The sequence below is a fragment of the Chiroxiphia lanceolata genome, chromosome 9 (assembly GCF_009829145.1).
Source record: "Chiroxiphia lanceolata isolate bChiLan1 chromosome 9, bChiLan1.pri, whole genome shotgun sequence".
Taxonomy (NCBI): domain Eukaryota; kingdom Metazoa; phylum Chordata; class Aves; order Passeriformes; family Pipridae; genus Chiroxiphia; species Chiroxiphia lanceolata.
In genome coordinates this window covers 13,393,028-13,420,994 of record NC_045645.1, presented here as the reverse complement: position 1 = coordinate 13,420,994, position 27,967 = coordinate 13,393,028, and the positions used below count along the sequence as shown (strand labels likewise).

Genomic DNA, 27,967 nt, shown 5'->3' with positions numbered 1-27,967 from the left:
CCCGCGGCCCGGGCACAGCGCAGCACAGCCCGCCCCGGGCCCCCCGCCCCGCCAGCATGGCTGGGGCTATCATCGAGAACATGAGCACCCGCAAGCTCTGCATCGTCGGGGGCATCCTGCTCGTGTTCCAAGTCATCGCCTTCCTGGTGGGAGGGCTCATCGGTGAGTGCCGGGGGCCACTTTCCTTCCTCCTGCTCCTCGCTCCGCTCTTGTTTAGCGCTTGTTACAGTATCGCTGACTCGCGCCCATGATCTCATTACCCGCTTTTGTAGCGAAGCGATCCCGACTCGGGGCCCTTTGTGCCCGTCCCGCGGGTGCTGCGGGGGGAGACGGGCAGGGAAAAGTTTTTGTGTTGGTTCCTCTTTTTTTTTTTTTTTTTTTTTTTTTGGCTTGGTTTCAGCCCGCACTTAAAGAAAGAGGGAAGGGGGAAAGCTTCAGTATGGCGACGGATCGCGCAGGGAGCCTCGCGTTTCAAAGTTGTCTTCAAAAATAATAATAATAATTTATTTTTTAAAGGTTTTTTCCGCCGTTCTTGGCTCTGCCCCTCCCCGTGCCTCGGCCTCCGAACCGGCCGCGGGAGGAAACCTCCCCCTTGCCAGGAGGAGAACAAAAAATAATAATAAAAATGTAGAGGGAGAAAAAGGTCGGGGGGGGGGGGGGGGGGGGGAGAAAAAGAGAAATGACTGTGGGGGTTTTCCCTGCTCTGGGTCCCCCCGCGCCGCCCCTCCACTCGCGCTTTGTCCGGGCTTGTTTCCCCTCTTTGCCCTCCGATCCTCGTCTAGGATGGACACCCCCCTCACTCCCCGATCCCTTTTACAAGAGGGACCCCCAGCCACCCCCCGATCCTCTTCCAGGGGGATCCCCCCTTCGATCCCCTTCCCGGAGGAGCTCAAATCCTTGTAAGCTTGGCCTTGGTTTGTTCCTGCTCGCGGAAAACCCGCGTGGCTGCTGGGGGAGGGGGTTTATCCCTCCCTTCCACCCCCGACACCCCCGAGCTCCGTCCCCATCGGAGCTTCGCTCCCGGGTCCCCCCCCCGGCTCCGCACGCGAACCTCCGCGCCGGGAACTTTAAAGCCCAGATTGCGTTTATCCCTGAGCATTCCCGGAGGCAGGGCTGTGAATTGGGACACAGCCCTGCGATGGGGGGCTGCCTCCGGGCGGGAGCTTTCCCTGAGGGATGGAGGAAGGAAGATGGAGGAGAGCGGGTTTGGGGCAGTCCTGGGGTTTGGGGTTTTTTGCATATATTTTTTTTTTTTTTTTTTTACTAGAAAGCAACTGAGTTGTGCGCCAGCTCCTTTTAACGATGGTTGCATGGATCTGGCTGCTTTGGCCATTTCCAGGGTGGGAATGTTGCCCTGCTCTGGCCGGGAAGGACTGTCCTGCGCTGCGGGGGATCCCCCACCCAAACCCCCACTTCCCAGAGCAGGGCCAGTTCCCCGGGATTCATCCCTTTCCCCCCCATCTGTTGGGGTCTTGGAGAAGGACTGTGGATAGCCAGAGTCACATCGCTCTGAAAATTTGTTGTGCTTTGGGAGAATAAAGTTGGGCTATTTGAAAAAGACTGAAGGAATTCCTTCAGCCATTCCTCAGGAAGCAGACTCCGTGTTCCTGGTGCCTATCAGTGTTTGCCTTTGTGGCCTCTCTAATTATCAGCTTCTAATAACCACAGAAATTCCACTAAACATAATTTTGGAAAACTTCAGTTTCCCTCATTCTCTTTCTTCCTTATCTTTATCACAAAGGAATCTCTGGCACAAACTGAAAAAAACCCAGTTTTTCTGGTTTTGCAGGCCTGAACCTACATGAAGTTTATCAGGATTGGCTTTTTTCCTTTCTTTTTCTCTTTAAGAGCTGGTTCAAGAGCAGGGTACTGAACCCACCACTGATTCATGAGATAAAATGCCTTGACCTGTGCTGTGCGGAGAAGCCAGACTTCATCTTTTCTAGTAGTTTCTCACTGCTAAGTTTAAAGAAGCTGCTTGTTCCAAAGGCAAGTGTGGATCAGAAAGCCCTGTTTGTGCTGGCATCTGGGGACAGATGTGATAAACAGATGTTTATAGTTGCCTTTATAAGGGAAAAGACAAATGTTTCTGTTCAGGTGTGTAGGGATTCAAAGACTGAAGAATTTATATGCTGTTAGTTCAGTTTTCCATCTAGTTTATTCCCTGCCTTACTGGCTGCTGCTGCTGCTGGCCATCCACCTTGGGTTCCCCCATCATGGATGGGGGTCCCAGCTCATGCTGGAGCTGGAAAACTGCATGGACGGGTTGGCTGGGCTCAGGCCAAGGAGCTCTTCTGCCATCAGAGACAGTGATTTGGGCTGAGTTCAGTGTCCTGCACAAACTCAGGCACCTCATCCTGTTGGAATAAGTGCATCTTCTATTTGCTGCCATGTCCTAAGGAATTACTGCAGGAGAAAGTTCTTTAATTACTGGAAATCCCAACTTCTGATCTTCTATCAGATCAGACTGCTCTAATCAATCACCCAAACTGGTTTTTCCTCCACAGTATGTACCACTCCTGATGCATTCAAGGAGTTTACAGCCTCCTCCCTCTCTTCAGGCTCCAACAGCTCCCAGCCAGCCCTCCTGGGAGCTGGAAGCCCAAGGATATTTGGTGCTTGTGCAACACTAAGTTCTGTGTGTAAATTAGGTGTGGTTCCCAACAGCTGGCAGGATGAGACACAGCAAAGCATCGAAGCCCGGGGGTCTGTGTGCAGCTCTTCCTAGGAAACCACCTTGGATCACATCTTGTTGGGCTCCCTGTATCCCTGGAAACTGATCCAGTGACTGACCCTGGGCTTGCAGCAGTGGGGTCCTGCCCCTTTAGTTAGTTCTGAGCACGTAGTGTTTCCTAAGAGGCACCTGGTGAGGAGGGGCCAGTGGCCGATGTCTTGAGGGGAGCGAAGCCGGCTGGGAGAGCCCCAAGTGCCACCAGCTCCAGCAGCAGGGACATGGCATGACCGCCCCAGAGGTGACACAGGGTGGGATGGGAGCAGAGGTGTCGCTGAAATAATGTCCTGGTCTGGTTTGATCCACCGAACAGACACCAAAATCTACTTATTTTAGTTTGTTCAGGTCTAGACAAACCAAAATACGTACACGAGTGGGACAGGGCTGCAAAGCCTTTCCCTTCACAGGCACTTAGGTCATGTTTCAAAACAATGACTAAGTGCTCTATTTTAACAGATTACTCGTGCAAGTCCAAAATACCCAAATGCAGCATGTTGGTACCTGATAAAACAACCATGACAAAGCTTTGTTTGCCTGAAATCGGGGGGTTCTGCCACTGGTGGTTCCCCAGCTTATTTTTGAACAGTCACCTGCCAAATGCCAGTTTTAATACGACTTCCACATTTCCAACAGCTCTTTTATTTAGCAGCAGGAATCTTATCAGCTCTCGTGTGGGTTTTGGTTAGAGCTGTCAGCAAAGCATGAGATGGACATGTAAAGGAGTCATTCCCTTGGTGGGGTGAAGCTCCTCTGGCCTTCTAAGGGAGCTTTGCAAAGCCAGAGAGGGAGAAAAGACCTCAAAAGATCATTTTGTTGATTGTTTCTGTATTGTTGTGCTGCGGTAATGAACTGTCGGCTCCAGACAAGTGGGGCTGTCACTGCTTCAAACCCCACAGAATTCCTCGTGTCTGCTCCCTTCGTGGAAAACATCTTGTTTGAAGGTCACGCTTCTGGGCTGCGTGTGATGTGCTCAGTTGGGATGTATCAGTAGGAGATAGAATGTGATCCATAAAATTATCATAATGCAGCCTTGTCTTCACTATCGTGCTATGAATGATGGCATGCATAAATTACAGGGGACTGGGATCGACAGGAATGTTTCCTGTTATCGTTTGTGAGAAATGAGGCTGATGCTGATTTACAGTCACAGTGTTCTCAGGAGCCCTCATGTGTTCTGCCTTCTCTGGGTATGGTGTGGCTGTTCCCTGGCTGCCACCAGGCCTGGGAGCTGTGACAGCCTTGGACTCGGCACGCAGACAAACCTTGAACCTCAAATCCTGGAGTCCGTTCTGGGCCCCTCACAACAAGAAAGACATTTAGAGGCTGGAGTGAGTCCAGAGAAGGGAGTGGAGCTGGGGAAGGGTCTGGAGCACCAGGAGTACCTGAGGAAGCAGGGGGGGCTCAGTCTGGAGAAAAGGAGGCTCAGGGGGGACCTTTTGGTTCTCTGCAACTCCCTGACAGGAGGGTGGAGCCAGGTGGGGATCAGGCTCTGCTCCCAGGGAACAAGGGACAGGACAAGGGGAAATGGCCTCAAGTTGTGGCAAGGGAGGCTTAGATTGGATATTGGGAACATTTTTTCATTGAAAGGTTGTCCAGTCCTGGCATAGCTGCCCAGGGCAGGAGTGTAGTCCCCATCCCTGGAGGGATTTAAAAGCTGTGTGGATGTGGCACTTGGGACATGGGTTAGTGGTGGCCTTGGCAGTGCTGGAGAATGGTTGGACTCAATGGTCTGAGAAGACTTTTCCAGCCTAAACAATTCCATGATTCCCACAGCTGGACCAGCTGCAGCATCCATCTGGCCGTGCTTGTTACTGGGGATTCTGACCAGTATGTTCCCATGGAGGTCACACCAGAACTGCTTCAGGCCAAAGCTGAGCCGGGACACCTGTGTCCTCTCCTGGCAGCTGGTGAGGTGGCGGAAGTTGTGTGTATGAAATCTGACTTGATTTAGTGTAGCTTTAATGCCTCCTGGTTGTTTTGAAAACAAAGCTTTTGATTACAAATTACCTTCCTCTGTGTATCTTCTGGAAGTCATGGTGTCCCTCTTTCTAATCACTTTGCATCCTGGAATTCTTTTATATATACAGTATTTTAAAGAGGAAAAAAGCCCAGAGCTCTGTGCAGCAACATCCCTACTTCAAAAATCTGGGGTTTTTTATTGAAAAGGCGTTTTTCAGTAATTTATTTTATGTGAGTTATTTTCAAGATGCTTTCCAACCCAAACTGTTCTATGACTCCAAAGATGCCTCATCCCAAGTCAGAGATTATCTTGTTTTGGTTCAGACAAGCCCAGGGAGTGGAGAACTCTCTGTGATTAAAAGAGCTGAAAGTCTGGTGCCCAACTGTACACTTTAGAAATTTAACTGATTGGAAAAGTGGAGGTATTTATGTAGCACATGAGTCCTCTGGGCTGAGGGGGATGCGTTTAAAAAAGTGCAGGTTCACTGCTCCCTTCCCTCGGCTTAGGCTTGAAAGACACAATTGTTGTGACTGGAGCAACTCAAACTTCCTTGTGTGTCTCGCCTGGAGAGATAATGAGTCATGTGTGGCCATGGCTGAGCAGCTCTCCACAATCCCAGCTCATTATCTAAATGTCTGATTTGGCTCCTGAGTGCCGAGTTTCCAGGATTTAATTTTCTTTCCTGGGATTTCATTACCTTCTTAGGGCTGAACTGATCTTTTGACAGGGGAGGCACTCGGATTTCCAAGGTATGTGGTGCGGCCTGCAAGGAAAGAGTGTCTGCAGGCAGGGACAAAGAGCATTTTTGTGTGCCTGACTTCCTTTCATCCCGGGCCCCTCCAGGAGATGGTCGGTGCTGCTCCGTGGCCATGAATGCCAATAGATCCTCTGTATAGACACATTCCTGCAGTGCTGCAGGCTTGGCAGAAGCACTGGGAGCTGAAGAAAAAGCAGACAGGAAAGGTCATGTCTATTTAGTTTAGGTCTGCTCAATTCTTCTTTTTAAGAGCTGTAACTGTAGCTGAATGGGCAGAAGTGGTAGAAATGGAGAGTTCCCAGGCAGGAACCGTAGTGCCAGGGGCCTGAGGAGCTGGGAATTCTCTGAGGTGCTGTTTTTTATCTCTTCTTGCAGCTGCATCACTTCTAAACTAAGTCAACTTGGGAGAGATGCATTAGGGAACTCTGTGCCTTGTAGCTCAGGTGACAAGGATGGTCCTCCTGCTCCTCTGTTGTGTTGTGTTGATATGGGACTTAAACATGACCTGAGCACTTACCCTGCTGTCTCTCTGCCCTTTGCAAGGGAAAGCCATTAAACAGGAAGTCTTTTCCTTAGTAAATAACATTTATGGCCTTTGAAGTCGGGTTATAACTCTCTGATAGCCTGGGAAAGCCTTTGAAGGACACAAGGTGTCTCTGGGGAAGGGCCAGGACCTGAGCCTGCCTATTCACATGGAGATGGAATTCTTTACATATCTGAGTATTGGCTGTTTCCAAGGTGTCTCATCTGTAAACTTGGGGAGTTTCAGGCTCAGGAGAAAAACTGCTGGATAACAACAGCTCTTCCTGTTCTCCTAGACCTCTGTTTGCAGGGATTTCATACCTTGGCTGGGCGTTGCAGGAAGGGCATTTTATCCCAGTGGAAACCTGACACAGGACAATTTGGAAGAAGATCAGACTGTCTGTTGCAATTAGTAAAACAGTTCTACCTCCCTTTTTTTCTTCTTCTTTTAAATAAAATATTTTTGAATATGTATTTCTGCATTTAGGGAACTCCACTAGCACTCACTTCATTTGCTTTAGTTGCTGCTATTTCATATGTATGTGAATTATGGAGATCATTCAGTCAGTTCTCCCAGCAAATGTAGTTGTGCCTCCTGGGATTTTCTGGCTTTGTGACTTGCCTGGGGCTGAGGGAATAATCCCTTATCTCCAGGATCAGGGCTGTTCCCCTAGAGCCCTTTGGCTGCTGTTGGGTGGCAGCAGCTTCACACAGTGTTGGTACCCCCCCCTGCTCTAAAGGCTCTTGGCATGGCTGTTCCTGTGGCTCCTTGGGAACTGATTTTTGGGGGAGAATCTCCAGTTTGGGCTCCTCTGATTTTTTTTTTTTTTTTTTTTTTTCCTGATAGCACAGCTCAAAGCTGAAAAAGTAGCTTTGGAGAAGCATTGTCCTTGAGGAAAAACACAACCAGCCACCCCTCTGACCATGATTATGCACACAAGAATACGTGGTTGTGTGGTTATGGAGTCACAGAATCCTGGGATGGTTTGGGTTGGAAAGGACCTTAAATACCATCTCATTCCATGCCCTGCCATGGGCAGGGACACCTTCCACCAGGTTGCTCTAAGCCCCATCCAACCTGGCCTTGAACACTTCCAGTCATGGGCATCCACAGCGTTTCTGGTCTGATCCAATGGAGTTGAGCTGGGAATCTCCCAAACTCTACTTTGACAGTTTGGACAGGTTCATTTTTATGGCCTGAAATGAAACAAGACAGAGAAACTTGTGTTGGAAAATCTATTGGAGACAACAGGAATGAGGGTGTTCAGCTGCAATAGGATGTCTGGGAACTCTCTCTGTAAATAACTATGGAATTGGTGCCCTGAGGCTATGAAAGTATTTTGGTCTGGATAAAACTTGAAGCTAAATGGTGACAAAGAAATAACATTCCAAAGGGGAGTGGGCCTCTAGTAGGCAGTGGGGGTTTTTTTGTGGTTTATTTTTTTTAAAGATGAATTATTTAAATATACAGTAGCTCTGCATATAAAAGCTGCTGCAGTGTTCAGAAAAAGGCTTTGTGAAACAGTAATTAGCTATAAAAAATAGCGATCTGTGTGCCACTCAAATACATTAAACTGGTGGCACTGAGGTCAGAAAAGAGGGAGATGGAAAAAAAAATTTCATGTTGCAGTAAATATATATATATGTAATAAGGGTATATGTGATGCTATTCAGATTGTGCTTGTTTCAGTCGGCAAAGCCGGGTCTGCCCATGATAAATTAGCTTGTTTATTCCTACCCTGCAGTCGTTAGGGTAATGAAGCAGAAACCCTTTGTGTGTGCTCGCTGGGAAGTGCTGGCTGGCGCGGAAGGGGGTAATTGAGTAGAAAAGCAGAATGCTCCCGGGGCCGGGAGAAGTTAAATCCCCCCGAGGTCAGGGGGATTCAGGCTTTAATCAATGTGGACACAATGCAATTGAGAGTTTCCAAAGGGCTTGTTTATGGGGCGGGAGCAAGGGTCGGTGGTTAATGGAAGTGCTGGAGGTGCTCGGGATGAGAAGGTGCAAAATGTGGATCACAGAGGTGTGGGCCGGGGAGGGGGGGATATTTGCATGTAACTTGTGTGCAGGAGGAAGGAATTATTTGAGGCCTCATCACAGGAGCTTTTTGGGGAGCTACTTAATTATTCAAATTAAAATACTGAGTGATGGTGGCTCTTACCCAACTGTAGGGGTATGTAATACTCTAAAACAAAAAGGCTGAAAAATTGAGCTCATTTATAGATATTTTTTCTCTAAAGATTTAAGTCTAGAACTAGAGAAACAGTGTGTAGGGTTTTTTTTGTTTGATTTTGGGGGTTTTTTTGTTGTTTTTTTTTTTTTTTTTGCTCCTGAGTTAAGACCCTTGGGTCTTGTTTTCTGGTGACTTGGTGGGATCAGACCCTGAGTGCCCTGCTCTTGACCTCCTGGCTGAATGGAAAATATGAAGTTCTGTGCAGGAGTTGCTTTAGTCTGTGAGACACTGCTCAGGTAGCTCTGACAGTCCATCAAAGCCCTCTCCTGGGCAGTGGTGGCCACACTGCTGAAGGTGTCTGGCTTTCCAGGTATTCCTAGAATACCATGATCAGCTGTGCCCCTGGAATTTGGGATATCCTGGGGCTTCTCCAGTGAGCAGAGCAACTCCACATGCTCTGCTGGAGATGATGCAGAGAGAGCTGACCTGTTTCCCAGCAGCACATGCTGGTTGCCTCGTACCTTTAAGACAAATGGGTTTATACCATCCATGCTGGAGGGGGAAGCTGGAAAGGGGTTCTTTCTCAGGAACTGTAGTGATAGGGCAAGGAGTAATGGGCTTAAACTGAAAGAGGGGAAATTTAGGTCAGATATATTGGGAAGAAATTCCTCCCTGTGAGGGTGGTGAGGCCCTGGCACAGGTTGCCCAGAGAAGCTGTGGGTGCCCTGTCCCTGGAAGAGTCCAAGGCCAGGTTGGATGGGGCTTGGAGCAACCTGGGATAGTGGAAGATGTCCCTGCCCATGGCAGGGGGTAGAATGAGATGGGATTTAAGAACCCTCCCGACCCAAACCATTCCAAACCTCTGGCAGTCCTGGCAGGTCCAGCAGCCTCCTGCCTACAGCTTTCGGCATCTGGCGCTGCTGGTATTGAACGCCTTGGCATGAGGGGTCTCTGCCCCATGGCTGCTCCTGCCCTCTGGAGCCAGGACTCTTTCCTGAGGTCTCCCTAGGCAGCCCTAGCCCTGGCTCGAAGGGCTGGTTCCCGGAGAGCTGTGCTCCTGACTGGCATCTCCCAAACCTCCCTGATGGCAGCCCTACTCCTCAGTTACTCCAAGTGGTACCTGCATTCCCACAGCAAGCAGCTGGAACACGGGCTGAGGCTTCTCCACTGTATTATGCACCAAGAGCTATTTAATTATTTACAGGCTAACATATATCATGAAATACATGGAGCCTCCCCCAGCCAAAGGCAGCAGGGCTGGGAGCAGCCGCCTTGGCACCGCTGCGCACCCCAAATCCCTCGGTGCGAGCTTTGTTTTGCATAGCACTTTGTAATACTGTTAGTTGACTTGGCTGCAGCTTCACAAAGCATTTTTTTCCACTTGGTTCAACACTCACTCGAATTTAATGGGACAGGAGCCAAATCAGTGATGGAAGCCAAGTGCCGACGTTTGTTTGGTGCGCAGTTCCTGATGAGGAATATATATAGTAATTGTCTCTTGCTCCTCAAAGCTGTAACTTTGGCAGAGGGGAGGCTGGAGGGAGCATGCCAAGTGTTTAAAATCATAATCAGGCAGTGATGAAAACATGTATTTATGGCTAAAATGAGCTGCATCAAAGCAAGAAACATTCGGCTTCTCTGTAGAAGGAATGATGTTTCTTAATTCAGAAATACCTACTTCGAAATCACACAGAATCTATCAGAGCTGAAAAGCTCAGAACTTGGCTGGAATGTCTGCCTTATTTCACAACAAGATTCCTGATATTCCCTTCCAGCTGCAGTTTTAGCAGTGGTTGCTGTGTTCTGCATCGAGGCACAATGAAGGAATCAACATTTATTGCAGTGTTTTATGCACTATGGGCACGTCACGAAAGTGTTCTGTTACCCTGGACTTTAGCTTGATTTTTGTTTGTTTGTTGAATGCTTTGTTATATTCTATTTTATTCTATTTTGCTGCTTCTTTCTGACATCTCAATAACTTGGCTGGGGGGGCTGTTTTGATGTATGAGCATTGTGTGGTTCCTGGGGGACCACTGGATGCAGCGAGAGCTTGGGATGCAGCACTGCAATGTATACACTGTGGGTTGAGATCAAGAGCAGGTATGAATGGGATAATTTAGGTAGGATTCCACAAGCATTCATGTAATCCTTTAGGTTGGAAAAGCACTCCAAGGTTATTGAGCTCAACCATTAACCCAGCAATGCAAATCCGCTTGAGCCCACCCTTGTGTGGCATCACTGCGACTCTGCAGCTGAAACAGACTCAGTGCTGTCAAAAAAATGGAAAAAATGCAGTTTATAAACAAGGCTCTTGAATAACTTCCTGCGGCCCTCACTGAGTCACCTCCCTACCGTGGGAAGGAGCGCGGATGTCACTGTGTGACGAGGTGGCACTTGGGGAAGGTGCTCCACAGGGTTCCTGGCTGGGATCCCAACCAGCTCTAGAGCTGCTGGGATGATCTTGCTGTGTCCAAATTACACGGGAGCCAGGGCTAAATCATCTGGATGTAGCAGCGCCTGCAGGGCCGGGAACCCGGGGCTGGGGGGTGGGAGGGCGATGCTCAGCTTGGGCGTGTTTCTCTCGTTTGAATATTGGAGTTTTTTGGTGGGCTGGGATCTGCTTGGGAAGTCCTGGACCATCTGTCAGAACCTGGATGGTGACAACATGAAAATCACCTTCTGCAGGAGCTCCTGGCCTGGGCACCTTCTCCCCAGTTTCACATGAGCACTGTGGTGTCCTTTTTCTGGGGACTTTGACATCAAGTATCTCTTATTCTATACATCTGAATGTCCCTTATTCTGTGTGCTGCTTCTCTTTTAATCCATAGTGTAGAGACACTCCAATGCTTATCACCCACATTAGAGCATGTTTTACTTTCCTAGATTAAATTTGCACCTAATTTTTGGAATTTCAAGCCTGGCTTTCATTTTAAAAAGAGCTGAACTTTTGGGAGGGAGGGGGGTTAATAAATTTCACTTCACAACTTTGTATTACATAGGATTAGTTTATCCATCCAGGTTTATCTGGGCACATGCTTTGCCTGTGGATTTGCTTGAGTGAGCAAATGGGAAGGGTGTTTGCATAGGAAAAGCTTTCAGTAACACAGGATGATTTTGGGTGATGAGGTATCTGGGACTGAACTGGCAGATACTGGCTCTTCAGCTAATCCTCATCTGATCCCACTACAAAGTCAGTAACACGTCTGTAGATGTAATAACCTTAATTACTTGACTGTGAGATCAAGGAGCTGTGAAGGAGCAGCATTGGGTGCATTTGTTTTAAATTGCCTTCAAAGAGTTGAATGAGGAGCTGTGTATTTTGATGGGGAAACCACTGTCTAAGATATCTGAAGATGCTACAAATGTGGTTCTCTTCCCTTCACAGCTCCCAGCCCCACTACAGCTGTTCCTTACATGTCAGTGAAGTGCATTGACGTAAGGAAGAACCACCACAAAACCAAGTGGCTGATGCCCTGGGGACCCAACCACTGCAAGAAGCTGAAGGACTTTGATGAGGCGGTGAGTCGGCAGATCGAGGCCAACGACATCGTGTTTGCTGTGCATGTCCCGCTGCCCACCAAGGAGATGAGCCCCTGGTTCCAGTTCATGCTCTTCATCATGCAGCTGGACATTGCCTTCAAGATGGACAATGACCTGAGTGAGTGGCTCTGTCCCCTGGGGTCTCATTTCCCACAGTGTTTCCCTTAAAGCTGCTTTTATCTTGGGCCACGTGTTGGCTGCTGGTGTCCAGCACAGTGAGGTAGTGCAGGAATGTTCTGAAGGTGGGAATAATAACCATGGAATGGTTTGGGTTGGGAAGGAACCCTAAAGCTCATCTCATTCCATCCCCCTGCCATGGGCACGGACACCTTCCATTATCCCAGGTTGCTCCAAGCCCCATCCAACCTGGCCTTGGACACTTGCAGGGGTGGGGCAGCCACAGCTTCTCTGGGCAACCTGTGCCAGGGCCTCACCACTTTCATAGGGAACAACTTCTTCCCAGTATCTCATCTTAACCTGCTCTCTTTCAGTTAGAAGCTATTGTATATATACAAAACAAATACACAAATAAAAATATACAAAATCCCCCCCAAAACGGAAGAAAAAATACCAAACTCAAAAATAATGCTGCACTAAAATCTGCAAAATGATGTTGGGAGCAGCAAGGGCAGGACTGCTCTGCCCCTTCCTGGCAGAAGTTGTACATGTGTGTGCATGTTTTAGTGTTTAGAGAAAGTCCCTTTCCAACAACCCTAATATACACTGAATAAACAATTTACTTCTCAGACTGGTTGAACTGGAGTGTCTGTAGCTCTTGCCCTGGCTGCAGCCTGGTTGGGTTGGATCTGTGTGGTGGATCAGTTCAGGGAGTAAATCTGGTTTAGGAGCTGGGATGTGGACCAGCAAATAGGAGCAGTGAGGTCACTGCTGATCTGCTGAGTTTCCATGCCAGCTTTGTTTCTTTCGCTACTTGCTCCCTCAGCATGGACCTGCTCCTGCCAGCTATTTATCATGGAATCATAGAATCCCAGACTGGTTTGAGTTGGGAAGGACATTAAAGCCCATTCAGTTCCACCCCTGCCATGGCAGAGACACCTTCCACTAGACTGGGTTGTCCAAGCCCTGTCCAACCTGGCCTTGGACACTTCCAGGTGTGGGGCGGGGATTACATTTAATGCATCATCATTAAGATAAGTTAAAACTGAGACTGTAGAAAGCTGACATGTGTATTCTTATCCCTGTAATTATCTCTGAAATTCAGAGAGAGCAGCTTTGTGACTTTAAGACCTCAACTTCTCAGTCTGAAATAGATGGTTGCATTAGGAAAACACCGCTTTGTTCTGAGGCTTTTCAAGTCAAACCACTGAGCTGGAGTCAGGAATGGCTGAGCACCTGGAGCAGGCTGCTGGAATGCTAAACAAGCTTCTGGCAGCGTTTTTGCTGGAAGAGCAGAGCCTTTGCTTCAGGTCATTGTCTGCCCTTCAGTGACCGAGTCCTGCAAAGGTGGGAAGCTTTTTTGAGATCTAAAAGCAGAAAAGCTCATCTTGGGCCACCTCTTGGGCAGTAAAAGGGAGGTTTGGGGTGAGCTGTGTCACTGCTGTCACTGCTCAGGTCCTGCCATTTGGCGTTCAGGAGCTGCTGGTTTTCTTTATAAGAAGCATTTGAAGATGAGGGATATTAATACTTCTTATGGTGTGAGCTTGTTTGGCACATCCTGAAGGTTTTGTTTCATTGAAAAAATATTTTAAAAGCTATTTTCCAATACTTTGTGCCAATCTGAAGGCAGACATAAATTTAAGATCTAAGAAACTAGTGAGTAACACATTTCTTGCTTGCTAGACTGTGTTGTAACAGATCTTAAAGAAATAAGAACAAATCTCGCTAAGGTGAAATAATTGCATAATGTGTCTGTATCCTGCTGTTACCCTGGAACTAGTGTAAGAGCCCCATTTCATCAGGTGACTGGGATCGCTCCTGTAAAGGGGATGGTGAGGATGTGAAATAACCTCGTTTTTTTTAAAGCAACAATTCAAGTTTTTTCTCTCTCAAGCTCTGAGCCCTGTGCTGTGGCTGATGCTAGCAGGGGCTGGTGCCAAACCAGGGACACTCCTGGAAGGCACCGTGGCTGGTGAAGCCTCCGCTGGGCACTGTTGTAAGGACTGTCTTGGAGCTGCCTCAGATCATCCAGGAAAGCAGCACTGCCTGGCAACTGCACAGATGTTATCCTTCTGGAAAGCTGATGCCTGAGGAAACATCGTGCTCTCCCTGCTCCTGAAGCCCCACAGCATGGTCTGAAGGTGCTGTGCAGAGTCCTGGGCTCTGCTGAGTTCCCCTTCGTCTTCAAGGGATGTTGCTGAGCCACATCAAACTGTCACCCTCTTTTGTCCCCAAGGGCACTTGGTCATTCTCTTCCTCTGCAATCCATAAGCAAGGCCAGCACACAGAATAAACTGGCATTTGGCTTTTCCAGGAATGCTGAGTGCTGCAGCCCTGCTGGGAAAGGGATGCTCCAGGACAAGGGCAGTCAGGCTGTGCCTGTAAGGAGACATTGGTGACTCATGGCTGACTCCTCATCTCTGCAGAGCAGGAGTCATGCCTGTGTCAGCCCTGCTCAGCCAGCCAGCAAGGATTGTCCCATGACAGAGGGGAGGGAGTCCCTGGTAAGGTGCCCCAGGAGAGCCTGGCAGGGGCTGAGCATCCTGGAATGCCCCTGGGATCTGCACCAGCAACCAGCTCTAATCACTTCACCTTGGGAACTTGCTCTGGACTTTCACTGGTTTTGAAATACAGATGTTTTTGGAACGTAGATGTTTAAAAGCTGAGATACTTCCCTGTGTTTATCCTTCATAGAAAGCTGGAAGAGAATCAGACTGTTCCTCCAAGGAAGAGGCTATTTCTGTGCCCAAGCTGTCCTATCTTTTTTTGATGCATTGTGCACTCAATTATTAAAACCCCTTCCCAGAACTGGGAAAGGGAAAGGCCGGAATGAGATGGAGTTTCTTTGCAGTTGGAATGCAATTGTGTACAGTCAGAGGGCCAAGTGCTGCAGCCTCCTGCTCTAATTCCTCCAGCTCTGGGCTCCTTGGTAGGATTTGTAATTTTAGGGAGCTGGTGAAGCATGGAAGTGTAATGCAAATCATTCCAGCATTTCTGTGTGCCTGCCCTAGGCTTCTCTCCAGCCAGCTGTGTCAGTGTGCATCTGGCCCAGAGCCGCCTCCTGAAACAACTCTGCTATTTTTAGGCTATTGTAATGTGAGTGAAGATATCCTGGGCAAGGATCACACTAAAGTGAATCATGGAAAAGATCCCAGGCAGGAAAATGCCAATGGGAAGAATTACCGTGAGTCCCTCGCTGTGGGGGAGTCAGCTCTGACCAGCTTTGGAGCATCCCATAATCCAGGGAAGGGAGAATCAGGGAGAGGGCTCAAAGCTGGGATGCCCACCGGAGCATGTCTTTTCCTTGTTGGGCAGCCCTGGAATGAGTGATCCTCTAAATGACCCTGTGTTAGTGCTATGGGTTTGTTAATACAGTCCTGTGGCAGAGTGAGGTTGGCACACAGTGCCACACAGCTGCTCCTCCCAAATGGATTTGCCAGGCTCCAGATTAACCACACATCACCTACAGGACCTGTGTAGACAAGGCCAAGCTGGAGATGCTGTGGGAAGGTGTCTGGTGTGGTCCTTGTGAGATAAGGGTCCCTGGCAGGGGTAACTTCATCTCTTGGTGCTGAATAAGACAAATTTCTACCTTTTATTCCTGGGAAATTCTGGAGAGCCTTGATTAACATGAGTAGAAGAACTGAATAACTGGAAGGGACTGGTTTGGTAGGGACCTTAAAGCTCATCTCATTCCCACCCCCTGCCATGGGCAGGGACACCTTCCACTATCCCAGGTTGCTCCAAGCCCTGTCCAACCTGGCCTTGGACACTTCCAGGGACAGGGCAGCCACAGCTTCTCTGGGTAACCTGTGCCAGGGCCTCACCACTCTCACAAGAAAGAATTTCTTCCCAATATCCCATCTAATCCTACCCTCTGGCAGTGGGAAGCTGTTTAATGCTGTGCAGGAAAAGGACAACTCCCCTCCCCAAAATTGTCTCTTCACCATCTGACATTTTGATACTAATGTGACTAAGGCACCAATCTTAGAATTCACTTTTGTGCTAGACAGTGTCAATGTCCTTACTTGTTCCTCAGGGACAGCGGGAGTTGCTGGTGGAAAGCTGAGAGTGAGCTGGCATAGGACTATCAGGGAATCATGGAATCACTTAGGTTGGAAAAGACCTTTAAGATTGAATCCAACCACTAACCCACCCCTGCCATCAGTCTGATGTGCTGAATACATGTGTATGTCTGTATGTATACATATATATCTATATTTTATGTTGACAGCCTTGAAGGGTCTTTGCACAAAACTCTTTTCCAATGGGAGGTGTCACCCCAGTGCAGAGACTGATGGAAATCCAGAGGGAGCCTCTAATCCATTGGCCTGGGAAAGCACAAAGCAGTCCATCTTCTGCCTTCTGGTTTTCATACGCGATGGCAGCAGCAACACTTGGACTGCAAAGATGAAATACTGAAAGCTGTTTTTGTTGGATTTAATCCCAAGCATTCCAGTTGGTTTTATGGCTTCTGAAATGGAGTTTGTAGTTCTTTTTAGCTGGGCCAAGTTCAACCTTATGTTCCCATTTATCTGTTTTGCTGGTCTCCTAAACAGCGGATCTGAGATGGTAAATTCATGTTTCATGGAAACCCAACTCGTGGCAGCTCTGGAAAGGAGCTGGATATGGATCAGGATGGTGTAGATCACGTGTGCCAAAAAATGCTCAGAAAAATTTGATGCCCCCACATCAGATGCACAACCCATCCACCTCCAAATGACATATAAATAGCAGCTCCCAACCACAGATCCCATCCACGCCCCTTCCCATCAGTTTGGATGAGTGTGCCACCACGTATTCCCAACAAAAATATAACTGATGGGTTGTGTAGCCATCTCCTACTTCCCCGTGGCAGATGGTTCCATAGCCATCTCCCAGCCCTTCTCCATGGAGGACAGTTCCGTAGCCATCTCCCAACACTTCATAGAATCAACTGGGCTGGAAAAGACCTCCCAGATCATCAAGTCCAACCCTTGATTCAACACTGCCACAGTTACTAGACCACGGCACTAAGTGCCACATCCAGTCTCATCTTAAAAATCTCCAGGGACGGTGAATCCACCACCTCCCTTGGCAGCCCATTCCATTGTCTGATTAATCCCTCTGTAAAAAATTTCTTCCTAATATCCAACCTAAACCTCCCCTGGCAGAGCTTAAGATCATGTACTCTTGTCCTGCTATTGGTTGCCCGGGAGAAGAGACCGACCCCCACCTGGCTACAACCTCCTTTCAGGTAGTTGGAGAGAGTGATGAGGTCTCCCCTGAGCCTCCTCTTCTTCAGGCTAAACACCCCCAGCTCCCTCAGCCTCTCCTCATAGGACTTGTGCTCCAGTTCCTTCACCAAGCTCGTTGCTCTTCTCTGGACCTGCTCCAGCACCTCAATATCCTTCCTGAACTGAGGGGCCCAGAACTGGACACAGCACTCAAGGTGTGGCCTCACCAGCGCTGAGTACAGGGGAGGAATCCCTGCCTTGGTCCTGCTGGCCACACTGTTCCTGATACAGGCCAAGATGCCATTGGCCTTCTTGGCCATCTGGGCACACTGCTGGCTCATGTTCAGTTTCCTGTCAATCCAGACTCCCAGGTCCCTTTCTGCCTGGCTGCTTTCCAGTCACTCTGTCCTTGGCCTGTAGTGCTGCATGGGGTTGTTGTGGCCAAAGTGCAGGACCTGGCACTTGGCCTTCTTGAACCTCATCCTATTGGAATCAGACTACCTCTCCAGCTTGTCCAGGTCCCTCTGAAGAGCCCTCCTGCCTTCCAGCAGATCAACACTCCCCCCTAACTTCTCCATGGCAGATAGTTCTGTAGCCATCCTCTGTAGCTTTTACAACAGCTGTGGCTCTGGGAATTTGGTGCTCTATAAAAAGAGGCTGGGCTGTAACATGAACATGCTCATTTTGGAGTGTGTTTCTCATTCAGAGCCTTCTCTGGGATCTGTTCCTGTTAAACAGGAGGATTTTACATCTGGTGGAGGTGGTACAGACTTGCTTCAGGTTTTTAAACATGTTGATGTGTTGCTCCTTGGCAGCTTCAGCTGCAACTCTTCATTTCATGAACATGCTCAGTTACAGCACCTAAATAAGCCTGTTCCAGCCTCATTTCCTCCTTGCAGCAATGACCTCCTTGCAGTCTCCTGGCAAGAGCACATTTACAAGCAGCTGTAGCCCATCCTCTCCCTATGAACACATCTGGGGGGGCCGATGCCCATCCTGAGGTGTGACCTTGCTGGGGTATGAGCTCCACCTGTGTGACTGACGGGCGAGTTGGGACGTCTGCAAAGGCACAGACAAGTCAATGCAGGTGTGGGCGAGGAGGGGAGGGCCCCAAAAGTCTTCTGGAGAACAACTTAAGCCAAATAAGATGTATAAAAAACATCAATGCCATCATGTGTGTGGTTGTTTCTGAGGTTTTTTCCAGCAAGGCCAGGATAGCTCAACTTCACCACCTTAATTTTCTTTATAAAGGAACGTGGTGCTTTCTGGTTACTCTGGGAACATAACAAGCCTCATGTTTCCTCCCTCTTACAGAGGAGAATGCAGAGATCACGCTGGATGTGTCACTGGCCTATCGTGATGACACATTCAGTGACTGGGAAGAAATAGCTCATGCCATAGAGAACAGGAAGCTGAAGTGCACCTTTGGCTCACCAAAAGTAAGGAGCTTGGACGATGCTGGCGGTGGGGATGGGTGGGAGTTGTCCTCTTCCTGTCATAGAATCATAGAATCACTCTTTCTGTGAAGAAATTTTCCCCAATATCCAACCTAAACCTCCCCTGGCACAGCCTGAGGCTGTTTCCTCTTGTCACTTGCTCTCTGGGAGAAGAGGCTGAATCCCATCTGGCTGCACCCTCCTGTCAGGGAGTTGTAAAAGGTTCATCTTGGAAGGCTCCCTTGACTTTAAGACTGTTAAAGAGCCTGAAATGTGAACCTCCTTGAGGTCAAACTTATTGATTCAATGACCCAAACCAATCAAAAACATGAGGATAAATGTCCCCAAGCCACTGGCTCGCACAGGCTCTCCCCAGGAACTGGCAAACAGGCTTTTGGTGCTCCCAGTTTGAGGGCTCTTGCAGACCCTCCCTGTGGGGGGGTGTGGTGGTCCCTGGGGACTGACAGCCATGGTTTTGCTCCCTGCCCTTTCCCCAGACTCTGGAGTCCGAGGGCCGGCACTACGACTGCGACTTCCTGCCCTTCATGGAGATCGGCAGCGTGGCACACAAGTACTACCTCATCAACATCCGCCTGCCTGTCAACGAGAGGAAGGGCATCAACGTGGGCATCGGCGAGATCAAGGACATCCGCCTCGTGGTGAGTGTCTGTCCCGCTTCTGACCAGGGTGGCTGCCTGTCCTACTTCCTGTCCTGAACTCCTTTGGTCCTGCTCCAGCCTCACATGGGACTGTCCTCCTTCCCGATGGATGCCCTCTTTGCTCTTCTGAGGAGCCCTCCCCAAGCCTCGAGCCCTGCGACCACCTCCAGTGCTGGGCTCTTTCCGTGGCTCCCAGAATTCCCCTGTGCTCTCCCCTCCCCGCCACAGTCTGGCTGGGATGCAGAGTCCTCCCTCTCATGGGTACGAGTTAAGGAGGAGCAGAACAGCAGGGTTTGAAGGGGATTTGGATCTTGGAGTTGGTTGTGGCCATGCAGATGTCTGGGATGGCTGTCAGCAATCCTTGCTCCTGCCCTCCCTTGAGGCTTGGTGCGCATGGATGCTTCTCCCACCCGGAAGCCCTCCCCACACCGTCCCTGTCAGCGGAGCAGGGAGCCAGGGCTGTGGTGGCCGCAGACAGTGGTGGGAGGGTGCACGACTGGAGAAACATGTTCATTTGGCCAATGCTCTTCCCACTAGCGATGACTTGGCTCCATGAGTGTCCCGTTACTTGTCTGGGAGTAATTCTGCCAGCTTTTTCCATGCTGTGTCAGAATCCCCTCTCCTGCCTCGTGTCTGCTGGAATTTGTTTTCAGACCTTCTGGAACCTGCCTGGCGGCCTGGGGGCTTAGTGGGCACCTGCTCCCTTTCTGGTGTTGGCTAGCCCATGTCTTTGGGATGCACTGCCATGTCTGTGCCTCTCCTGCCACTCCTGTAAGGAGAAGCACAGAATGACATTAAAGCCTGTATAGCAGTCACCTTCCACCTTGGTTTTCCTTAGGGCATCCATCAAAACGGAGGCTTCACCAAGGTGTGGTTTGCCATGAAGACCTTCCTGACCCCCAGCATTCTGATTATCATGGTGTGGTACTGGAGGCGGATCACGCTGATGACACGTCCTCCCGTCCTGCTGGAGAAGTGAGTTGGGGTCCAGGTGACCCTCGAGCAAGGGGACTCCCTGAGGTGGATGTTGCTCCCAGGCAGAGCCCATGGTTGGGGAGACAGGAATTGTCTCTTCTCCATCCCCTCCCTCTGCCCAGGCACACTGGGAACAGGAGAGCTCCATAGCTTCTCTTTTCGTTCCCGTTGAACCCATGGAGAATGAGGAACTACTTGAAGTGAATCAGTCCTAGAGGGTTTGGTGGCAGGAGGTGACACTTCCCAAAGAGCTGGATTTCCTTCTGTTGCATTCTATGCACAGCTTTGGATTTTGGGGCTCTGTTCTTCCCTTGAACACTGGAAAGAGATGGTGTATCTGCTTCTCCAGGGTCATCTTTGCTCTGGGAATTTCCATGACGTTCATTAACATCCCTGTGGAGTGGTTTTCCATCGGTTTTGACTGGACTTGGATGCTGCTCTTCGGAGACATTCGGCAAGGAATTTTCTATGCCATGCTGCTCTCATTTTGGATCATCTTCTGTGGGGAGCACATGATGGTGGGTATCACACCGATGGGAAGGGGGTTTCCAGCTCTGATCCTAGCAATACCTGGCAGCTCCCTTGTACTTGTTGAGAGTTGGAGATGATGCTGTGGGGACTTGCACCAGGTGAGGGCACTTCAGGCTAAATTGCTTTCCCTTTTTCTCCTCCTCCAAACCTCTTGACCTGATTAGGACCAGAGCGAGCGGAATCGGCTCTCGGGATACTGGAAGCAGGTTGGACCCATAGCTGTGGGCTCCTTCTGCCTCTTCATCTTTGACATGTGCGAGAGGTGGGTGCAGCAATCCCAGGCTCCTGGTCACCTCCCCCAGCAGGGACCAGCAGTTTCACCCCATAGCTGGATACACAGCCCCATCTCCTGGAGCCTGGAGAGGCTCCTGTGGATGCTCTGAAGTGTGCTGGAATGTCACAGCAGGGAAACACCTCCCACTTCACCTCTGCCTCACACACAGGGCAAAGCAGCGCAGCTGGCCATTCCCATGTGGAACCTTAGGGAAAGGTTCTACCCCCAGAGGGTGATCGGGCACTGAACAGACTCCCCAGGGCAGTGGTCATGGCCCCAAGGCTGCCAGAGCTGCAGGAACATTTGAACAACGCACAGGGTGGGACTGTTGGGGTGTCTGTGCAGTGCCATGAGTTGGACTCGTGATCCTTGTGGGTCCCTTCCAGCTCAGGATATTCTATGATTCTGTGATTCCCAGGCTGCAGAGTGGATATGGGGCCCTCTGAGCTTGTTGGCCTCTGACAGTTGGTGTTTTCTGTCCTCTGCAGGGGAGTGCAACTCAAGAATCCCTTCTACAGCATCTGGACCACCGAGGTGGGCACGGAGCTGGCTGTATCCTTCCCCTGCCTCAGGCTGGTCAGTAGGAGAGGGAGGTGTTCCCCTCCTAGTGTGGGGAAACTTCCACCCTGATTTTGGAAGGCCAGGGGTGGCTCAGGCGCTGCAGATGCCGGTGTCCTTAGGAAGGAGCAGTCCTGGCAGGTTTGGAGCTGGACACCTCAGGGGAGTGGTGCTGTGTGAGGGGAAGTCACTGGGGAACGGAATATGTGAATCACCTGAATAATGTTTTCTAGTATTTCTTTTTAGTTTGTACCATTTTCCCTTAACTCTCTCTGCCCAGATGGCGTTTATTATAGTCGCAGGGATCTGCCTGTGCCTCTATTTTCTCTTCCTGTGTTTCATGGTCTTCCAAGTGTTCAGAAACATCAGTGGGAAGCAGTCAAGCCTCCCTGCCATGAGCAAGGCTCGTCGCCTTCACTATGAGGTAACTGCCCTCCTTGGAGCATGGATTCTTTATTTTTGGACCTCAGAGTCTGTGCTGAGACTCCTCTACCCATAATCTCCCCACACCTCCATTTCCCCACCTTTAAGAATAATTTTTGTGTTTAGTGGGAAGTGTTGCCGAGACCACCTGGTTTTCCATGGTGTAAATTCAGAATTTTGGTGTTGTCATTTCCTAAACAAGTTGCTAGAGGGAAACAGGGATCAAAACACAACACATTCAGTTAATTATCCCTGTTTTTAGCCCATGATTTTGTATGTGTTCCTGTCCTACCTGCCCCTACCAGCTGTCAAACTCAAGGAACTCGCTCTCAGTGCTTAAGCTGTTTCCACAGGGGTGTAAATATTTATCCTCAAAGTTGTTCTGTTAAACCATGGTCACTTCTGATTTACACAAGTCATGATCACCCACTGGGAATGCACAGAAAAAATTAGAAAATCAGACTTGAGAGAAGTTGAAGCAGATATTGAGTGTTTTTCCCTCTAGCAGGAGGCACAGGCCTTCAGCTCGTGGTACAGAGCTGCTGCTGCCACACTTGACATCCAAACATCTGGTGAGCATGGATCTAGTGTGGAAGAGTTAAATTAATAGTCATCTGTTGTTGTGGTGTGGCACAGTCATTACACAGACACTGACATTTCCACCTAAATTCCAAAAACAGGTTAAAAACCCCAACACACTCACACAAAACCAAAAGCATTTGTAAACAAAAATGTAAAACTAGTGAAAGCAGGGACGGTGAAGAGTGGGATAGATCCTGAGCCTGAGGTTGTCTTGGGATCTCTGTGGAGCCAGCCTGGGTCTGCCAGGCATTGGAATTGCTGCAGCTTCCTCCCAGCCAGGCTGAGGGTGAGGATGAGTGTAGTGGGACCAGAGCCTGTGCTGAGACAACGACTCCCCCCGTGTTTGTTTTACAAGAGCCATGAGCTGTCGGGCTGGGACCCAGCTCACACCGACCCGCCGCCTCTCCCACGTCAATTAACTCCTGGTCAATCAGTCACCAGAGCAAATGTCATGGAAAGGCAGCGCTGTCCAGACATCCCAGCCCGCGCGGAGCATCCGGAGCAGTGCAGACGTGTGAGGAGCGGAGGATATGGGCTGTGCTGAGCACGGCACAGGAGTGGGTGGAGGTTGTTTTGCTTTGGGGTTTTGTGGGTTGGACCCTTTTTTTCTCTTTCATTTTTTATACTCATGTCTTGTCTATCCTAAAACCAAAAACGGGTTTTGTGGATTCTGTTAATGTGACCAGTGACATTTCTCTCTAAACAGGGGCTGATTTTTAGGTTCAAGTTCCTGATGCTCATCACCCTGGCCTGTGCAGCCATGACTGTCATCTTCTTCATTGTGAGCCAGGTGAGCCATAGGACTGGGCTTCCTGGGAAGCCACTTCCTGAGCCACTCCTGACGCCAGCTCTGGTCAGACAAGACAGGCTTGTTACAAGCACATTTGACAGCAAGTTGCTTTTTAAGAAGTTGTTTTCATTTGTTTGAAGCTCTGCCATGAAATGTCTCAGGCTGGAGCCGCACAAAGGCTGTTGGCTCCCAAAGCGTTGGGGCTGTGCTGGGCAGAACATGGGCCAACACGGGTTAGTCATTTCTGAGAACTCAGCAAGGGGAAAATGTTCTGTTCACACTGAAACACTCCGGTGGCTTTGTATGCCCACAGAGACATGACAGAATCCAGCCTTCCCTGGGTTGACTGTTCCCAGCAGTAGCTGTACCTGTTTGTCCTGAGCTCCGACACCGTCTCTGTACTAATGAGCTTCTGTTGCTGCTGAAATCATGGAATCTCAGACTGGTTTGGGTTGGGAGGGACCCATCCAGTTCCACCTCCTGCTATGAACAGGGACACCTTCCACTAGACCAGGTTGCTCCAAGCCCTCTCCAACCTGGCCTTGGACAATTCCAGGGATGGGGCAGCCACAGCTTCTCTGGGCAACCTGTGTCAGGGCCTCACCACCCTCACAGCCAAGAATTTCCTCCCAATGTCCCATTTAACACTGCCCTCAGGCAGTGGGAAGCCATTCCTCCTTGTCCTGGCACTCCAGGCCCTTGTCCAAAGTCCCTCTCCAACTCTCTTGGAGCCCCTTTAGGCACTAAGGTCTCCCTGGAGCCTTCTCTTCTCCAGGCTGAACACCCCCAGCTCTCTCAGCCTGGCTCCAGAGCAGAGCAGCCCTTGGAGCATCTCCATGGCTCTCTTTTTAAGCTAGTTTAGCTTTCTTCTTCCCTGTTATGTCTTTCTTTAACAGAAAGCAGCATTTCAGTGTGAGCAGTCTGTGTATCTTCTAGTAACATTAACATTGATGGTATTTTCCTGGATGCTGACAAACCTCAGTGTGTCTCAGGCTGGTGCTGTCAGCCCCCCCTCCTCAGACAGCTGCAGGAGGTCGTGCTCAGCACATCAGCTCTCATATTATCCACGCTGGTTTTCCTGCTATAAAAGTACTATTTTTAGCAGTTGGATGTTCGTGGATGTCACTGCTTGTCCTCACATATTGCCCTTTGTGTGCTGAGCACATGGTTGCAGCGGGTGTATCCAGAACAGAGCAGTTTGGTCACATTAAATGAGACATCAAAGCTAAAGAAATCCTGATGGAATCATTTTGTCAGGACCATTTTTTCCCTGCAGATTGAGGCTGAAGAGGAGAATCCCAGCCTGGCTTCTGCTCCACTGAACCTGTTCCACTCCATTTACTCCATCTTGTTGAATTGATGCTGTTCTCGCTGATTTACTCAAAGTACAGAATTTGCTCTTTCTCCTGGGCAGGTGACAGAAGGCCACTGGAAGTGGGGGGACATAACGATACAGGTGAACAGCGCCTTCTTCACGGGCATCTACGGGATGTGGAACCTCTACGTGTTTGCCCTCATGTTCCTGTACGCGCCGTCCCACAAGAACTACGGCGAGGACCAGTCCAACGGTGAGTGCCTCTGAGTGACCTAAGGGGGGAAAGAGATTGAAAGTGGGGGATGCCTTCTGCACATTTGTTTTTGGCTCAGCTGCATATTCAGCAGCGTGAAATGTTATGGAAATTATGGTTTGGTTTTCAAGGCAGGCTCGGTTGGACAGGTTTGAGTATGTAGCCAAGGCTGGCACGAACCTTCTACGTGGTTTTTGTATGTTTTAGCATTGCCCAGATGTAACTGCAGCTCAAAGGGAGGGATGAGGAATGGAGAAAATAGAATCCCTGATCTAGTGCATGGCATTCCAGCCCATGGCAGGAGGTTGGAACTGGGTGATATTTTAAGTCCCTTCCAACTCAAACCATTTTGGGATTCTTTGAAGTCTGGGCAAGTGGGGAATGGCAGCACTGTTGGATTCTGTTATCAGTAGTCCTCAGTAGTACAGAAATCATTGTTTGCTGATACATAATCATGGAATTGTTTACGTTGGAAAAGACCTTTAAGAGCATCAAGTCCAACCATTCCCCAGCACTGCCAAGGCCACCACTGACCCATGTCCCCAGGTGCCACATCCACACAGCTTTTAAATCCCTCCAGGGATGGGGACTACACCCCTGCCCTGGGCAGGTGTGCCAGGGCTGGACAACCCTTTTTCTTGAAGAAATTTTTCCAATATCCAATTTAAACCTCCCCTGGCACACCTTGAGGCCATTTCCCCTTGTCCTGTCCCTTGTTCCCTGGGAGCAGAGCCTGACCCCCACCTGGCTCCACCCTCCTGTCAGGGAGTTGCAGAGAGTGAGAAGGTCCCCCCTGAGCCTCCTTCTCTCCAGACTGAGCCCCCCCTGCTCCCTCAGCCACTCCTGGTGCTCCAGATTCTTCTCCAGCTCCATTTCCTCCCCTGAACACACTCCAGCTTCTCAATGTCTCTCTTTTCCTTCTATTTAAATAACTGTAAATAAAAGCATTTATGGGATTGTTGCCTGGTCTGTAGCTCAGGCAGCTCCTGAAAGCCTGGAGAGAATAAACCGGATCTTTTACTTTCTAATTGTCCAATATTTTCCTGTGAGACCCCCTAACAGAACAACTTTGTTTCTCAGGTGACCTGGGGGTGAACAGCGGGGAGGAGCTCCAGCTCACCACCACCATCACCCACGTGGACGGGCCCACGGAGGTTTACAAGCTGGCTCGGAAGGAGGCTCAAGAGTGACACAGAGGTGCCTCAGTGGGGCTCTGGCCTGGGGTGGGAGCAGAGGACACACAAGTCCCTCTGGCAGGAGACCTCTGCGGCCGAATCCGCTCCTTGAGCGCCCCGTTCCTGGTGTGTTCTCAGAGCAGTGACACCGAGCAGAACATTTGTAACTCTTTACTATGGTGTAGTTATTCCTGGGGGGAGGGATGTGTATATTGTGTTCCACTCGGGCACGTAAAATCCTGCTGGAAAGGCATTAGGGTTGCAAAGTCGTGCGTTTGGACGTCGGGACGGGGCAGAGCTGCCGTGGGGCTGGTTTTATTTGGCCGTGTGTGCTGGTGCATAAAAAGGTGCTGCAGGGAGCTCAGCTGGCAGCACATACTCAGTAGTCCAAGTTTTCTCCTGTGTGCAACTTATACAAGGTGCTGGTGGGGAGAGGGACTAAAGCCTCCTTGTAAAAACATTTAATTCCACCATTTGTAACTGTATCAACCCAAGTTTGAGTCTTTAGTGCAGCCCTGCAGCCACCCTCTGTCCTTGAATGAAGCACAGCTGGGAGAGGAGTAGGCTGTTATAAGGTTTTTGTAGAAGCAGCAACGTGCACTCTCAGTAGGGTTTACAGCTCTTTGTTGAATACAGGGAATATCCAACCTTGATGCTGAGCTGAGTTGCAGGAGAACAGAGCACTCCTGACACAGTTTCCAGGGGTGCTGATCCCACAGCCAGCTCCTGGGCTTTTGTAGCTTCCTCCATCTTTCCCTTTTGTTGTGGGGCATCCCTGTGAGCTGGGCAGTCCTGCTCCTCCATGCACTGCTGGGCTGGAGCACGCTTGGCAGAGCTGGATTCCTCCAGGGATTATCAGACTTGAAAGAATCCGCTGGTCACGCACTAATGTGGATCTTCGATATTCGCTTTTCCAGAGCAAACACAGGCACTGAGCTTGCTCAGCCCCACGCTGGGAGGCTGCTGGCACTGCAAGGGAAGTGGGAACTGATCGGGGCGGAGGCTTGAATTGGACTGTGCTGGGACCAGTTAAGAGCAGTGAATGGTGGGGGAGAAGAACTGTGGCCAGAAGGGTCTGTGCTGCTCAGGACACACCTCCCAGAGCCTGGAGCATTCAGAGAGCCTCATGAGCTGGCAATAGTAAATGTAGTAGTAGTAAATAAGCAGTGTTAACTGCTAGTAACATGTAATCCACCCTCCCAGTTTTGTCCCTAAAAGATCAGGGTCTGCTGCTGCTGTATGTGGCTGAAGGGTCAGAGATGAGGAAGAGAAGCTCCCAAAGCTGCTGCCAGGCTGTCAGCCCAGGTACCATCATGATTCCCACCCAAAATTTATTCCTATCCATTTATTAAAGCTCAACACTTGGTAAAAAGAGAGGGTGAAGCAAAATATCATCTTGCATCCTTTAGGTTGCTGGGCACCCCAAGCTGTACCTCTGGTTACAATGTGACACACTGAGCAGACCCCCTTTGCCAAAGGGCTGTTTCTTTTGTATTGATTGGAGCTATTACAGGCTTTTCTTAAAAGGAAGTAATTCTGTTTGTTGTGTTCACTCTCTCCGAGATCCCGAGCTCCCCCAGCCCCTGGAGCATCTCAGCAGGGTCACAGCTGAGTAGGTGTTCCTGCTTGGAGTATTTATTCCATTGCAAAGTGAATTAAATCAATGCACATCAACGTAACTCCAGCACGTTCCTGGCTGAGCGCTCGACTTTGCAACTTTAACATCCCTTTTCCCTTGGGTCCTTACGTGATATTTATGTTGTTCCCATAGGTGTGTCCATGGTTTCTTTTCCAGCTTAGTCTCTAGGATTCTGTTTTGTAAAGGCTCTTCATGAACTGGGACCCACAGCTTTCAAACCAAATTCTGTGTCCAACACTAACAGTTTGTTTACGGGGCGTGTGGACGTGTGTGTGTGCGTGTGTGGGTTTTTTATTTTTTCATCCCTAAGCCCTACTCATACGTCTTGGAAATAGTCTGTGGG

The 27,967-nt window shown here is 49.6% G+C and overlaps 1 protein-coding gene across 1 annotated transcript; it reads left to right on the top strand.

The window, feature by feature from the left end:
• WLS (Wnt ligand secretion mediator) lies at nucleotides 1–27,967 on the top strand. Its single transcript, XM_032696843.1, has 12 exons — nucleotides 1–162; nucleotides 11,527–11,799; nucleotides 18,329–18,453; nucleotides 18,948–19,109; nucleotides 19,948–20,084; nucleotides 20,434–20,602; nucleotides 20,780–20,877; nucleotides 21,378–21,441; nucleotides 21,728–21,871; nucleotides 23,159–23,242; nucleotides 24,657–24,810; nucleotides 25,891–27,967. Exons 1-12 carry the CDS (start codon nucleotides 57–59, stop codon nucleotides 25,998–26,000), a joined length of 1,626 nt encoding a protein of 541 aa, XP_032552734.1. The 5' UTR covers nucleotides 1–56; the 3' UTR covers nucleotides 26,001–27,967.